Source organism: Littorina saxatilis, linkage group LG15 (genome assembly GCF_037325665.1).
Source record: "Littorina saxatilis isolate snail1 linkage group LG15, US_GU_Lsax_2.0, whole genome shotgun sequence".
NCBI classification, from domain to species: Eukaryota; Metazoa; Mollusca; class Gastropoda; order Littorinimorpha; family Littorinidae; genus Littorina; species Littorina saxatilis.
The window spans coordinates 46,638,876-46,651,098 of record NC_090259.1 but is presented as its reverse complement, the minus strand read 5'-3'; the positions used below and the strand labels follow the sequence as shown (position 1 = coordinate 46,651,098).

At 43.8% G+C, this 12,223-nt stretch overlaps 2 protein-coding genes across 2 annotated transcripts in view; both read left to right on the top strand.

Moving 5' to 3' along the window:
• LOC138949480 (ATP-binding cassette sub-family A member 2-like) overlaps window positions 1-11,789 on the top strand; it is a 95,454-nt gene extending 83,665 nt beyond the window's left edge. The window contains exons 38-48 of the mRNA XM_070321309.1: window positions 699-831; window positions 1,374-1,494; window positions 2,033-2,104; window positions 2,808-2,914; window positions 3,309-3,450; window positions 4,277-4,411; window positions 5,316-5,419; window positions 7,725-7,929; window positions 8,537-8,674; window positions 9,011-9,259; window positions 9,890-11,789. Of these exons, the coding sequence (XP_070177410.1) occupies window positions 699-831; window positions 1,374-1,494; window positions 2,033-2,104; window positions 2,808-2,914; window positions 3,309-3,450; window positions 4,277-4,411; window positions 5,316-5,419; window positions 7,725-7,929; window positions 8,537-8,674; window positions 9,011-9,259; window positions 9,890-9,916 (1,433 nt within the window). The 3' untranslated portion in view covers window positions 9,917-11,789. The remainder of the gene's footprint in view (window positions 1-698; window positions 832-1,373; window positions 1,495-2,032; window positions 2,105-2,807; window positions 2,915-3,308; window positions 3,451-4,276; window positions 4,412-5,315; window positions 5,420-7,724; window positions 7,930-8,536; window positions 8,675-9,010; window positions 9,260-9,889) is intronic.
• Window positions 1-12,223, top strand: part of LOC138949485 (aromatic-L-amino-acid decarboxylase-like) — a 179,761-nt gene that overhangs the window by 113,745 nt on the left and 53,793 nt on the right. The gene's annotated exons all lie outside the window — the stretch shown is intronic.

The window sequence follows — 12,223 nt, the reverse complement described above, 5'->3', positions numbered from 1 at the left end:
TCCCCCTTTTCAAGACCCTTAATTTAAGACCCCTCAATTTAAGGCCTCCTCAATTTAAGGCCTCAATTTAAGGCCCCCCTCAATTTAAGGCCCCCTCAATTTAAGGCCTCAATTTAAGGCCTCAATTTAAGGCCTCCTCAATTCAAGGCCCCTCAATTTAAGGCCTCCTCAATTTAAGGCCTCAATTTAAGGCCTCCTCAATTTAAGGCCTCATCTCAAGGCCCCTCAATTTAAGGCCTCCTCAATTTAAGGCCTCCTCAATTTAAGGCCTCCACCTTTTAAGACCTAACTTTTTGAGACTTTCTGTTCAAAACCTGTGTAAATAACTCATTTTAAGACTCTTTATTAAAGACCTCATTTTCTCAGAGTGTTGGAGGTTTTAAAGACTCGGTTTCTAATGAAGCTGTTTTTAAATCTCAGGTAATGCAGAGGTTCGTGCGCCATCCCGTAACGGTAGCAAACGAAGGCTGGCGCTCGCTGCCAGCCTAGCAGGATATTGTGTTTAGAACAATTGTCAAAAGACGAGTAATGTTTTTCACTGTATTTTTGATTTGTTTGTTGATCTGTTGTTCTTGTTTTTCTTCGTCAAAACCCAAAGATGAAAAATTTATAAGTATCCCCTTCCCATAGGTTACTTTAGAAGACGTAAGAGAGATTTGAAAGTTGAGTGTTAAAGTGTATGGTGTTTGCCTGTGCAGGTCAGTACGACCTGATGATGTCCCCAATGGAGTGGGAGCTGATCCCCCGTCTGCTGGTTGCCATGGCGTCCATCGGCCTGGCTTTCTTCTTCCTCACGCTGCTGTGTGAATACCGCTTCTTCATCGGACACAGGTACCCCCCTCCCCCCCCCCCCCCTCCCGTCTGTCTGTCTGTCTTACTGTGTCATTGGCACACACACCCTCTGACCCTAAGAATGTTCTCTTTCAAGCTTTTGCTTTCACACAGTTTCTGTTCATAATTTCTGTCAATTTTAAATCTATTTTGAGACTCAATTTCTTTCAAGCTTTTGCTTTCACAAAGTTTCTGTTCATAATTTCTGTCAATTTAAATCTATTTTGAGACTCAATTTCTTTCAAGACCTTATGTTCTCTACATTGTTGAGGTCATGAAGGGGGGGGGGGGGTCCACTTTACATAATGCTTCAGTGTTTGACAGACTGTCTAAGAGTCTTGCTTGAAGTCATTACTGTGTCTTTTTCCTTCACACGACACCATCGTTACCTGTCAGTCATACCTGTCAGTCATACCTGTCAGTCATACCTGTCAGTCATACCTGTCAGTCATACCTGTCAGTCATACCTGTCAGTCATACCTGTCAGTCATACCTGTCATTCATACCTGTCAGTCATACCTGTGTTACCTTGTGTTAACCAGACAGCCGTCAGGCCCCCAGACCCCCGTGCAGGACGAGGATCATGACGTGGCCGCAGAACGTAAGCGTGTGCTGAAGGGCAACGGCAAGTACGACGTCCTGTGTCTCGAGAACCTGACCAAGGTAAAGGTCATCCAGATATTTGTTAAGAGCCTTCTTAAATCTGTGGATAAGTAGAATGAGAGACAGTGTGTGTGATGGGTTGAGTTTGAGTGTGTGTGTTTGTGTATGTCTCTGTGTGTGTGTGTCTATAGGTGTGTTTGTGAGAATGTGCATATACATATGCACGTGAGAGAGAAACAGAAACAAGGAACAAACAAGTGAGAAAGAGAATGAGGAGGACAGAGAGAGAAAGAGAATGAGGAGGACAGAGAGAGAAAGAGAATAAGAAAGACAGAGGAGAGAGAGAATGAAAGAGAGAGAGAAACAAGAGCAAGACAAAGAGACAGAAAGAGAGAGAGAGTGAGAAAGAAAATAAGAAAGACAGAGAGGAGAGAGAGAATGAAAGACAAAGACAGAGCTAGAGAGAGAGAGAACGAGTGAGAGAAAAAGAGAGAGAGAAAGACAATGAGAGACAGAGAGAGAGAGAAAGAGTTCTATGTATATATGCATACACCTGCTTGTTACCTGTCATGACACTACGGCTTTGTCTTGATGACAGGTGTACAAGACGCGCAAGCTGGGGCGACACCTGGCAGCGGACAGGCTGTGTCTGGGAGTACCACCAGGAGAGGTCAGTGCCATGCACAGTTACTCCCCCTGTTGCAGTGTTTTTCCATGACTCACAGGACAATAGGTCAGCTGGACCTGGATTGAAAATATGTGTAGGTCCTCCCCCGAAAGTGCCGTATGACTGTCTGAATGGCGGGGTAAAAATGGTCATACACGTAAAAACCCACTCGTGCAAAAAGCATGAGTGAACGAAGAAGAAGAAGTATAGGTCCAAATGTCCTGGCTAAGACCTCCTACAAATCAAAACTATCAGACGGTCAATTGTCAATGTGTCAGATTAAAAAAAAGTGGGCGTGACTGATGTAAGACTGAGGCGTGGGACTGCTGTTAGGACACACACAAACCACAGAGAATGAGAGAACATAAATAGAAGGACTTTTTTTTTTTTTACACAGCGTATGAATCAAAAGCCAACTGACTGTCAGATTATGGCAGATGAATGTATTTTATTCTTAGTTGGATGCGCTTTGATGTAATCAAACTTCGGACATTGGCCTATTTCCATAAATGCAAAGACATGAATTTTTTACAAGTAAAATGACTATTTCTAAGAATACTCACCTCAATTTAACTGCTTCTATTAGTTAAATTGAGGTGATGTATTCGAAAGAAATACACAAATCCCCCTTGTGGACCAAACATCACCTGTGTTAGCACCCCTTCTCACCTGCAAAATGTGCACAAATGTTTTACTGTGTTTGCAGTGTTTTGGTTTGCTGGGTGTCAACGGAGCGGGAAAGACAACCACCTTCAAGATGCTGACCGGTGACATCGTGCCATCGTCTGGAACTGCCTACCTCAATGGATACAGGTGTGGTGCTAGCTTTAAATCACGCTTTCCAGGCTTTGTTCTGCTTGTTTGGTCTTTTAGTTTTTAGTTGATCTTTGGGGATGGAAGGATGGATGGATGGAAGGGTTGATTGTCATCAATCCAGTGATATTGCATTTTTTATTTTTAATTTTTTAATTTTTTATTTAACAATTTTATTTTTTACTGCTCAGGTATAGTGGTTGTCTTAAAAGTGAACCATTTTTAAAACACTGTAGTTACTCTAAGAAGTCGAATACCTGTCATTTGTTTGTTTATCTCCCTACCTTCTTTCACACATGTGCAAAGATATATAAACCACATTTCATAATAATATATTTTAAAAACTCCTGCATATATAGGAATGAAATCCTCATCGCTTTCTGTCTGTCCACAGTGTGCTGAAAGACATCAAAAAAGTTCAACAGAGTATCGGCTACTGCCCCCAGTTTGACTCTCTCTACGATGAGCTTACGGCCAGGGAACACCTACAGCTCTACTGCAGGCTGAGGGGGGTGCCGCCCAAGGACGAGAAACAGGTGAGCCTGTCATTTCTCTGTCTCTCTGCAGACATTCCAACTATTGCTTTTTTTTTTTATAGAAAAATCCATGATGTGTTTCTGTTGTGGTGATGCAGACCATTGGGTGACATTGCTCAGTAAAGGCAAGGACTTTCACAGGATCAAGTGCTTAGTACAGAAAGAATTTATTTTATGACAAGACCCTTTTGGATTATTTTGTGTGTGTGTCTGTTTATGGCAGATACAATTGAGCCTGTAAGGTAGAAGGGCTGATTCATATTACTGGACTTTGGTCGAAAAATGTATCTCGCCAAAGCTATTCACTCAAGCGTAGATAAAACCACAGAAATGTCACCATCAAATATCATCAAAACAAATATTATTAGAATTGAGTCCCACAAAATCCAAGCATGGCTGCCTAAATGGCGAGGGGAAAAAACATTCATACAAGTAAAAACCCGTTCCGCAAAAAATGTGAGGGTACATGGGAGTTTCAGCCCATAAACGCAGAAGAAGGAAGATTAGGATTGATTAGATTTTTCTTTTAGTTTAAATGTTCATTTATTTGTGAACATGTTTATTTACCTTAGTTACTTTGACCACTGCAGTGGTATTGAGCGCTCTGGTCATGTTGCATTGTCCATGTTCGTTCTACTGTTACTTACTCAAACTTGACGTAACAACGCAATGTGCTTTGCATTGTCCATGTGCAGGTTGTGGAATGGGCGCTGACTAACTGGGCCTAAAAGTATTTTTGTGATCGTTATGCTTCATTCGTAGTTAAAGGGGTGTTACCGTTCTTCTGTTGTTGCTCAAACTTCATGTAACTATGTTTCGTTTCCAGGTTGTGGAATGGGCGCTGACTAAGCTGGGCCTGACCAAGTACTCAGACAAGCTGTCCGGGACGTACAGTGGTGGCAACAAGCGCAAACTGTCCACCGCCATCGCTCTCATTGGTCACCCACCTCTCATCTTCATGGTCAGCTGCAGTTGTGTGTTTAGGAATCGTTAGTTCTGTGTGTGTGTGAGAGAGAGAGGAGAGAGAATGTGTGTGTGTGTGTGTGTGTGTGCGGGCGCGCCCAAGTTTCTTAAAAGTAGAATAATCGGACAAGGAGGAATAAAAGGAAAACAACACCAATTCGTTACGTTAGTGCGTCCGCCTTACAAGATCTTCGGGACACGTTCAAAAGAAAATAATCTCATGGTTTTGAGGTTTCATGTTTGCCACCTACTGTAGCTTCTGTCTGTAGCTTCTGTCTGTAGCTTCTGTCTGTAGCTTCTGTCTGTCTGTAATATGAATCACCCTTCTACCTTACAGGCTCAATTGTATCTGCCATAAACAGACACACACACAAAATAATCCAAAAGGGTCTTGTCATAAAATAACTACACTTTAACATGGAATGTATGTATATATGTATGTATGTATGTAGGTATGTATGTATGTATGTAGGTAGGTAGGTATGTATGTAGGTATGTATGCATGTGTGTTGGTGTGTCGGTGTGTCAAGTGTGCAAGTAAAAAGGGTATTGTAGTTGTACATATATTACTTTAGATATTTTTTTTGTTATCATGGGTTTTATGAATTTTCTTCTCTTATTCTTTTATAATTATTAATTAATGACCTATATGTGCTGATGACCAATTTAATTTCCTTTGTTGGATCAATAAATGTTATGAGTTATGAGTTATGAGCTTCTGTCTGTAGCTTCTGTCTGTAGCTTCTGTCTGTAGCTTCTGTCTGTAGCTTCTGTCTGTAGCTTCTGTCTGTAGCTTCTGTATTCTTGTGTAATTTGGCAGTGTTTTGTGCAACTCTTAAGTTTCTAGTGTCAGGGAACTGAATGTGTTTTGTTTTTTCATGTCAAATGTGAAATGATTTCAGGACGAGCCGACCACAGGAATGGACCCCCACTCTCGTCGCTTCCTGTGGAACCTGATCCTCAGTCTCATACAGGACGGACGATCTGTGGTCCTAACCTCACACAGGTAAGCTGGGATGACTCGCTCTTCTCTGTCTGTCTGTCTGTCTGACTGTCTGTCTGTCTGTATGTCTGTCTGTCTCTTTGGCTCTCTGGCTGTCTAGCTGTCTCCCAAGTAACCTTCCCACATGGATCCCACGTGGGCGCCATGTGGGATTTGATTACAACTTCCAGTGGGAGCCTAGTGGGAAGTAAATGGGACACGAGTGGGAAACGGGTGGGACACGACTAGGAAATGGGTGGGGCACGAGTGGGATCAGGGTGGGAAACGAGTGGGATTCACGGGTGGAAAACGAGTGGGATTCAGGTAGGAAGCGAGTGGGATTCAGGTGGGAAACAAGTGGGGTTTAAATCGGAAACGTGTGGGACTTCTTCTTAATTCTTCTTCTTCTGACTTCCGTAGAGGACTGGGTTCTTGCGAACGTCTGAGGAGTCCTGCGAATTTAAAAATCATCAATGTAAAAAGAAAAAAAACCAAGAATAACTGATACACACAGATACATATTCAAGCACACACACACTAGTTTTTAATCACTCAAATCAACTTGACGCTGGATTACGAGCGCGCGCGCAGCCACGTGGGAAAGCCGTGTTGATGCGTTCATCAACCTTCGAGTTTGACAGTAATCCCACTGATCGTCTTCGCTTTGTTGAATATGAAGCCGCCATTATATTACTCGGTGTTCTTCAGATGTAATCTTTGATCCATGCACATGCAATACTCGCGCGCACGGAACGTATTCACAGTCTATTCGCCGGCAATTGTAGCAAATTTCAAACACTCTCAATCGGCAGGCCCAACGCGGAACTGAACAGGGCAGAATAATAGTCCCGCAATGAAAACAAAAATCCTTGAAAATATTTAGTCATCACGTGAGTAAATAAACCATTCTAGCAACAACAGTTATTAAGAGAACTGCAATAATTACACACATATAAAATACTTCGGTGTATTTTGAATGATAGTATTCTTCAACGTTTGCTACGATTCAAACGAGTCTAGTGTAAACAGCGTGTGCTGTGACGTCACCGATCTCGATGGGGCAACTTGCAGACTCGCGCAGTGTGACTCGCGCTCGCAGCGTCGGAACATTTTCCTCGCACGCTGTGTGGGAACGAAGAGGGAATTCCCACTTTTATCCCATTTCTGTCGAAGTGCAAGCTTGTTTCCCAGAGACTAAGGGACGGCCCAGGTCTATACCACTTTCTTCCCATAGCTTTGACTGTGGGAGTTCTGTGGGATGGGAGTGGGCCCACTCTCCCATCCTCTTCCCACTTATTCACCACTGGGAACCCAGTGGGAATTCAATATGCATGTTACTTGGGCTGTCTGACTGTCTGTCTGTGTCTGTTTGTCTGTGTGCAATTTGTGCTGTTTTGTTTGTGAAGGGTATGTGTGTGTGGGTATGTGTGTGTGGGTATGTGTGTGTGGGTATGTGTGCGTGGGTATGTGTGTGTGGGTATGTGTGTGTGGGTATGTGTGTGTGTGGGTATGTGTGTGTGTGGGTATGTGTGTGGGTATGTGTGTGTGGGTATCAATCAATCAATCAACGAGTCTTATATCGCGCATATTCCGTGGGTACAGTTCTAGGCGCTCTGCAGTGATGCCGTGTGAGATGAAATTTTATACGGCCAGTAGATTGCAGCCATTTCGGCGCATATTTACCTTTCACGGCCTATTATTCCAAGTCACACGGGTATAGGTAGACAATTATTAACTGTGCCTAAGCAATTTTGCCAGGAAAGACCCTTTTGTCAATCGTGGGATCTTTAACGTGCACACCCAATGTAGTGTACACGGGGGGAGGTTCGGACACCGAAGAGAGTCTGCACACAAAGTTGACTCTGTGAAATAAATTTCCGCCGAACCTGGGATCGAACTCACGCTGACAGCGGCCAACTGAATACAAATCCAGCGCGCTACCAACTGAGCTATATCCCCGCCCCATGTGTGTGTGGTATGTGTGTGGGTATGTGTGTGTGTGTGGTATGTGTGTGTGTGTGGTATGTGTGTGTGTGGTATGTGTGTGTGGGTATGTGTGTGTGGGTATGTGTGTGTGGGTATGTGTGTGTGGGTATGTGTGTGTGGGTATGTGTGTGTGTGTGTGTGGTATGTGTGTGTGGGTATGTGTGTGTGGGTATGTGTGTGTGGGTATGTGTGCGTGCGTGAGTACTGTGTGTGCAAGGTGTGCATATTGTGTGTTTTCCTGCAAGCAGTACTTTGCACAATAGTATCATTATTCTTGCTGACTGATATCTCCCTTCCTCCCTCCCTCCCTCCCTCCCTCCCTCCCTCCCTCCCTCCCTCTCAGCATGGAGGAGTGCGAGGTCCTGTGTACCCGCCTGGCCATCATGGTCAACGGCCGCTTCCAGTGTCTGGGCAGCACCCAGCATCTCAAGAACAAGTTCGGCGAGGGCTACACCTTCAGCATCAGAGCCGCCGGACCCGACTACGAGCGAAACATGCGAGACATCCTGCGCTTCGTTCAGCGACACATCCCCGAGGCCACGCCTAAAGTAAGTGGTTGGTCCTTTGGTTATAAACAGGCTCGACTGTATATTATTTACTTTCAGCTTTTATTATGGGATTGAAAATTAGCAGACTTTTCCCTGAAATTTGAACATTTTCTTGGTTGATGAATCTGTTTTGTTCTGTGTCTGTGTGTGTATGTCAGCTATAATGCTGTAGCAACGTTACCTGTTAAAATAACGCTGTAACTTGTTGCCTGTCGCAATAATGTGGTGCATGTTACAATATGACTGTATTGACTGTTACAATAACATGTTACATATTACAGTGAGACAATACCGTGTTGCCTGTTACAATAAGACAACGTGTTGTTACAATATGTGACATGTTGCATGTTATAACAAGACTGTAACTTGATACCTGTTATAATAAGCCAGTAATGTGTTGCCTGTTACAATACGTAAGGCTAACACGTTACAATAAGCCAGTAATGCGTTGCCTGTTACCATAAGTCTGTAACATGTTGCCTGTTACCATAAATGGGTTGCGTGTTACAATAAGCCGGTAACATGTTGCCTGTTACCATAAGCGGGTTGCCTGTTACAATAAGCCGGTAACATGTTGCCTGTTACAATAACGTCTTGTCTGTTACAGGAGCAGCATTACAACCTGGTGCAGTACGAGATGAAGACACGCCCCGTCAACCTGTGTCACCTGTTTGAACACCTGGAGCAGGCCCAGCGAGACCTGCAGGTGGAGGACTACTCCGTCTCGCAGAACAACCTCGACAACGTCAGTACTTCTTATTGGTCTGCAAGGATCCCCTCAGAGAGAGAGAGAGAGAGAAAGAGAGAGAGAGAGAGAGAGAGAGAAAGAGAGAGAGAGAGAGAGAGAAAGAGAGAGAGAGAGAGAGAGAGAGAAAGAGAGACAGACAGAGAGAGAGACAGAGAAAGAGAGAGACGGAGACAGAGCTCTTTGGAAGATTAGAATCAGCTGTTTTGAATTAAATGTAGAAGAGATATTTAATGTATCAGACAAAAAGAATTGTATGTAAGATGTAAGATGTAAGATAGTTCAAGAGCAAGAAAATATGGCAATATATATGTGTGAACCTCTCTTGATCAACAGGTGTTTATCAACTTTGTGAAGAAGCAAGTGGAGATTGTGCGAGACACAGAGGAGCCCCCTCAGCCCCAGCGCCGATCGTGGTTGGGTCGCAGTCGCGCTCTCTCTGCCCTGGAGTCGCTGAGCAACCGCCGGAGTGCCGCCGGACGCATGGAGACCGGAGAGGATGAAGCCAGTCCCAACGTGTCGACCGACAGTCTGGAGCTAAGTGACGGAGATGATGACATGATACAGCTGGACCACGCTGATGGGGTGTGTGTGTGTGGGAGTGTAGGGGTGTGTGTGCGTGTCTATGTGTGTGTCTGTGTGTGAGTGTGTGTGTGTGTGTGTGTGTGTGTCTGTGTGTGTGTGTGTCTGTATGTGTGTCTGTGTGTAAGTGTGTGTGTGTGTTGTCTGTGAGTGTGTGTGTGTGTGTATGTGTGAGTGTATATGTGTGTGTGTGTGTGTCTGTGTGTGAGTGTGTGTGTGTGTGTCTGTCTGTGTGTGTTTGTGTGTCTGTGTGTGAGTGTGTGTGTGTGTCTGTGTGTGTGTGTGTGTGTCTGTATGTGTGTCTGTGTGTGAGTGTGTGTGTGTCTGTCTGTGAGTGTGTGTGTGTGTGTGTGTGTGTGTGTGTATGTGTGTGTGTGTGTATGTGTGTGTAAGTGTGTGTGTCTGTATGTGTGTCTGTGTGTGAGTGTGTGTGTGTGTCTGTGTGTGTGTGTGTCTGTGAGTGTGTGTGTGTGTGTGTCTGTATGTGTGTCTGTGTCGGTGTGTGGGTGTGTGTGTGTGGGGGGTAAGTGTGAGGGGGGGGGCAGAATGTGTGTGTGTGTTGGGGGGGGTTGTGAGTGTGTGTGCGTGTGTGTGTAGTATGCTAGTAACCAGAACTGTTGTTGTTTGTTTCAGAACCGCCTTACCCTGATGCCGTTGTGATTCAACACACCCAACACGCCTTTAACACGTTCTACACTGCATAGTTTCCACGTCATCTCTTCTCCACTCCGCTGTGGGAGCTCAAAGGAAAATGATGATAAGCACAAACTTTGTACAGTCGGCCAATTCCCACTACTGCTGCCATACAACATTTCTGCTTGAGAAACAAGTCATATTGAAGAAGAAAAGTGTGTGTACCCAGCAAAGGCATGTGTTGATTGTGAATTCCAAGGGAGAGACAGTGTGTGTTTTCACACTATGAACACTTCTGGTGATTTCTGACCTGTGTTTTGGCCGTGAAATGCACGCGCGCGCAAAAAAAAATAAAAAAGCAGAATTCAAGACAGCCAGAGATTTCTTTCTTCACATGTGCTGTCAAAACCACATACAGTGTGAACAGTGAAAAACCAAAAACAACTGTGTTAATTTTCTCTGAAAGGTCCCACAAAACGTTGGTGCTTCTGGATCTGGTATAGGTACGTTGCAGGAGCCAGTGTTGGCTATCCTAGTTCTTATCTGGAGGAAGAAGTGAACTAAAACTTGTGCGTGAAGCGTTGTGTGCTTTTCCCCCAGGCTCATGTTCAAAGCATACTTTGTGCTTGGCCGGTGAGGATACATACGTTCAGGATTCGGTATTGTGCAAGGGCCAAGGGAAAATGTAGAACTTGCAGAAAGTGAACTGTCTCACTTATATAGCGTTCTGTGAACGTGAACTTAGTTATGTCTGTGCCAGTGAACTGTACGTATCATGTCCAGTATTGTGTGCCTGAAATGATTTGTGTTTGAACTGTTAGCTGGAATGAATGGCATTATACTGTCTGTGTATATTTGAAGGGAGCTAGGATTGCGACAAATGTGGGGAATGATCAATTGTGTGAGAGCCATGGTGTCGTGGCCAATGAAGAAATTGAGCCTTCGATGTTAAATTGGTCTTCTTGCAATGAAATATGCAGACCTGTTTACCCGCACGATTTTGTACGCAAAGTTGCCAAGGATACGACCAATATGTTTGGAGAGAACAAAAATACGAGGATTGTAAAGAAAATCAAGTTTGATCGTGATCACTAAATGGAAGAAGACGAAGAAGAAATCGAAAGTAGGTTGCCAAACCTGTTCTCGCGATAGCCTAGTGGATAAAGTCCAGCTTTGACGATTGGTCAATGTAATCACGTGAGACGTGATATGACGAGATTTTATCTGCCGCCATTGCTGTCATCGAGTTCAGCACGTTGACGAAAATGTCGAAGCCTAAAGCAGTAACGCCTAAAAGTTCCACTTCTGAAAACGGACAATGTTATTGCTGCCCTTGAAGCAATAGCTCATGAACGTTTCTTGTGAGTTGCAAAATACTCGCAATATTTTGAAAATATGCTGAATCTCGGTGAAAAGTACACCAAAGTCAAAGTCAAAGTGTGGGTAAACAGGTCTGGGGATGTTAAAAAGAAAAGAGAATGCTTCATGTCTTGCAGGCTAAATGTTTCACTAGATATCGGTTATACGATAATTCGAGTTTTACACCCTCACGGCTTTTGATGAGATACACAAGTGTATGTGTGTTTAGATGGTATCAGCCATCTGCACTAATGGCAGAATGACCGAGGTCTTTTACGTGCCACAGTGGTGTAGGGTTGTCCGGCCCGGAGTCGAACCTGCGACGTTAGGATCACAAGTCCAGTACATGCTCTACCAACTGAGCTAAGCGGGCCCCAGAGGGATGTTCATACGTCATCGCATCTTAAATAGCGTTGGTTGAAGATCTTTATTGGACTTTTTTCGCTTCACTTTACTGCTCCCCATCACTGCTATTCAAGTGTCAACAGTTTGCTTTGCCAACATCCTGACAGAATGCGGGTGAATCAGATGCCATAGATGTGATGTGTCAAGTTTCACCGATAGCATCATGCATAATGTAGGGTCATTCAGAGGCCATGACTGTGAGAAATGTTGGTTGTAACATAATTTGGCGTGTGAAATTATTCCAACAGGATCAGACTGTACACAGAATAGTAGCGCATTATGATTTTCAACAGTATGGTTACGTCAAATTCCTGCCAAACAAAGCTGCTGTGATTTGAAATGTTGAAAGTGATCTCTTTTTAAAGGGCAATGAACATGTAAATGATGGGTTTTTTTCTGGGTTTTTCCGATAAGTAAAAATAACTGTTGACAGAAAAATGGCCCGTTGTAAAATATAATAGAATTGACGCTTGAAGTATGCTACATAGATATCTGTATGAATGGTGTGTCTGCACAACAAAGCAAACAAAGGTGATAAGAAGTTTGGGTAAAAATACTTATTTTCTTGGA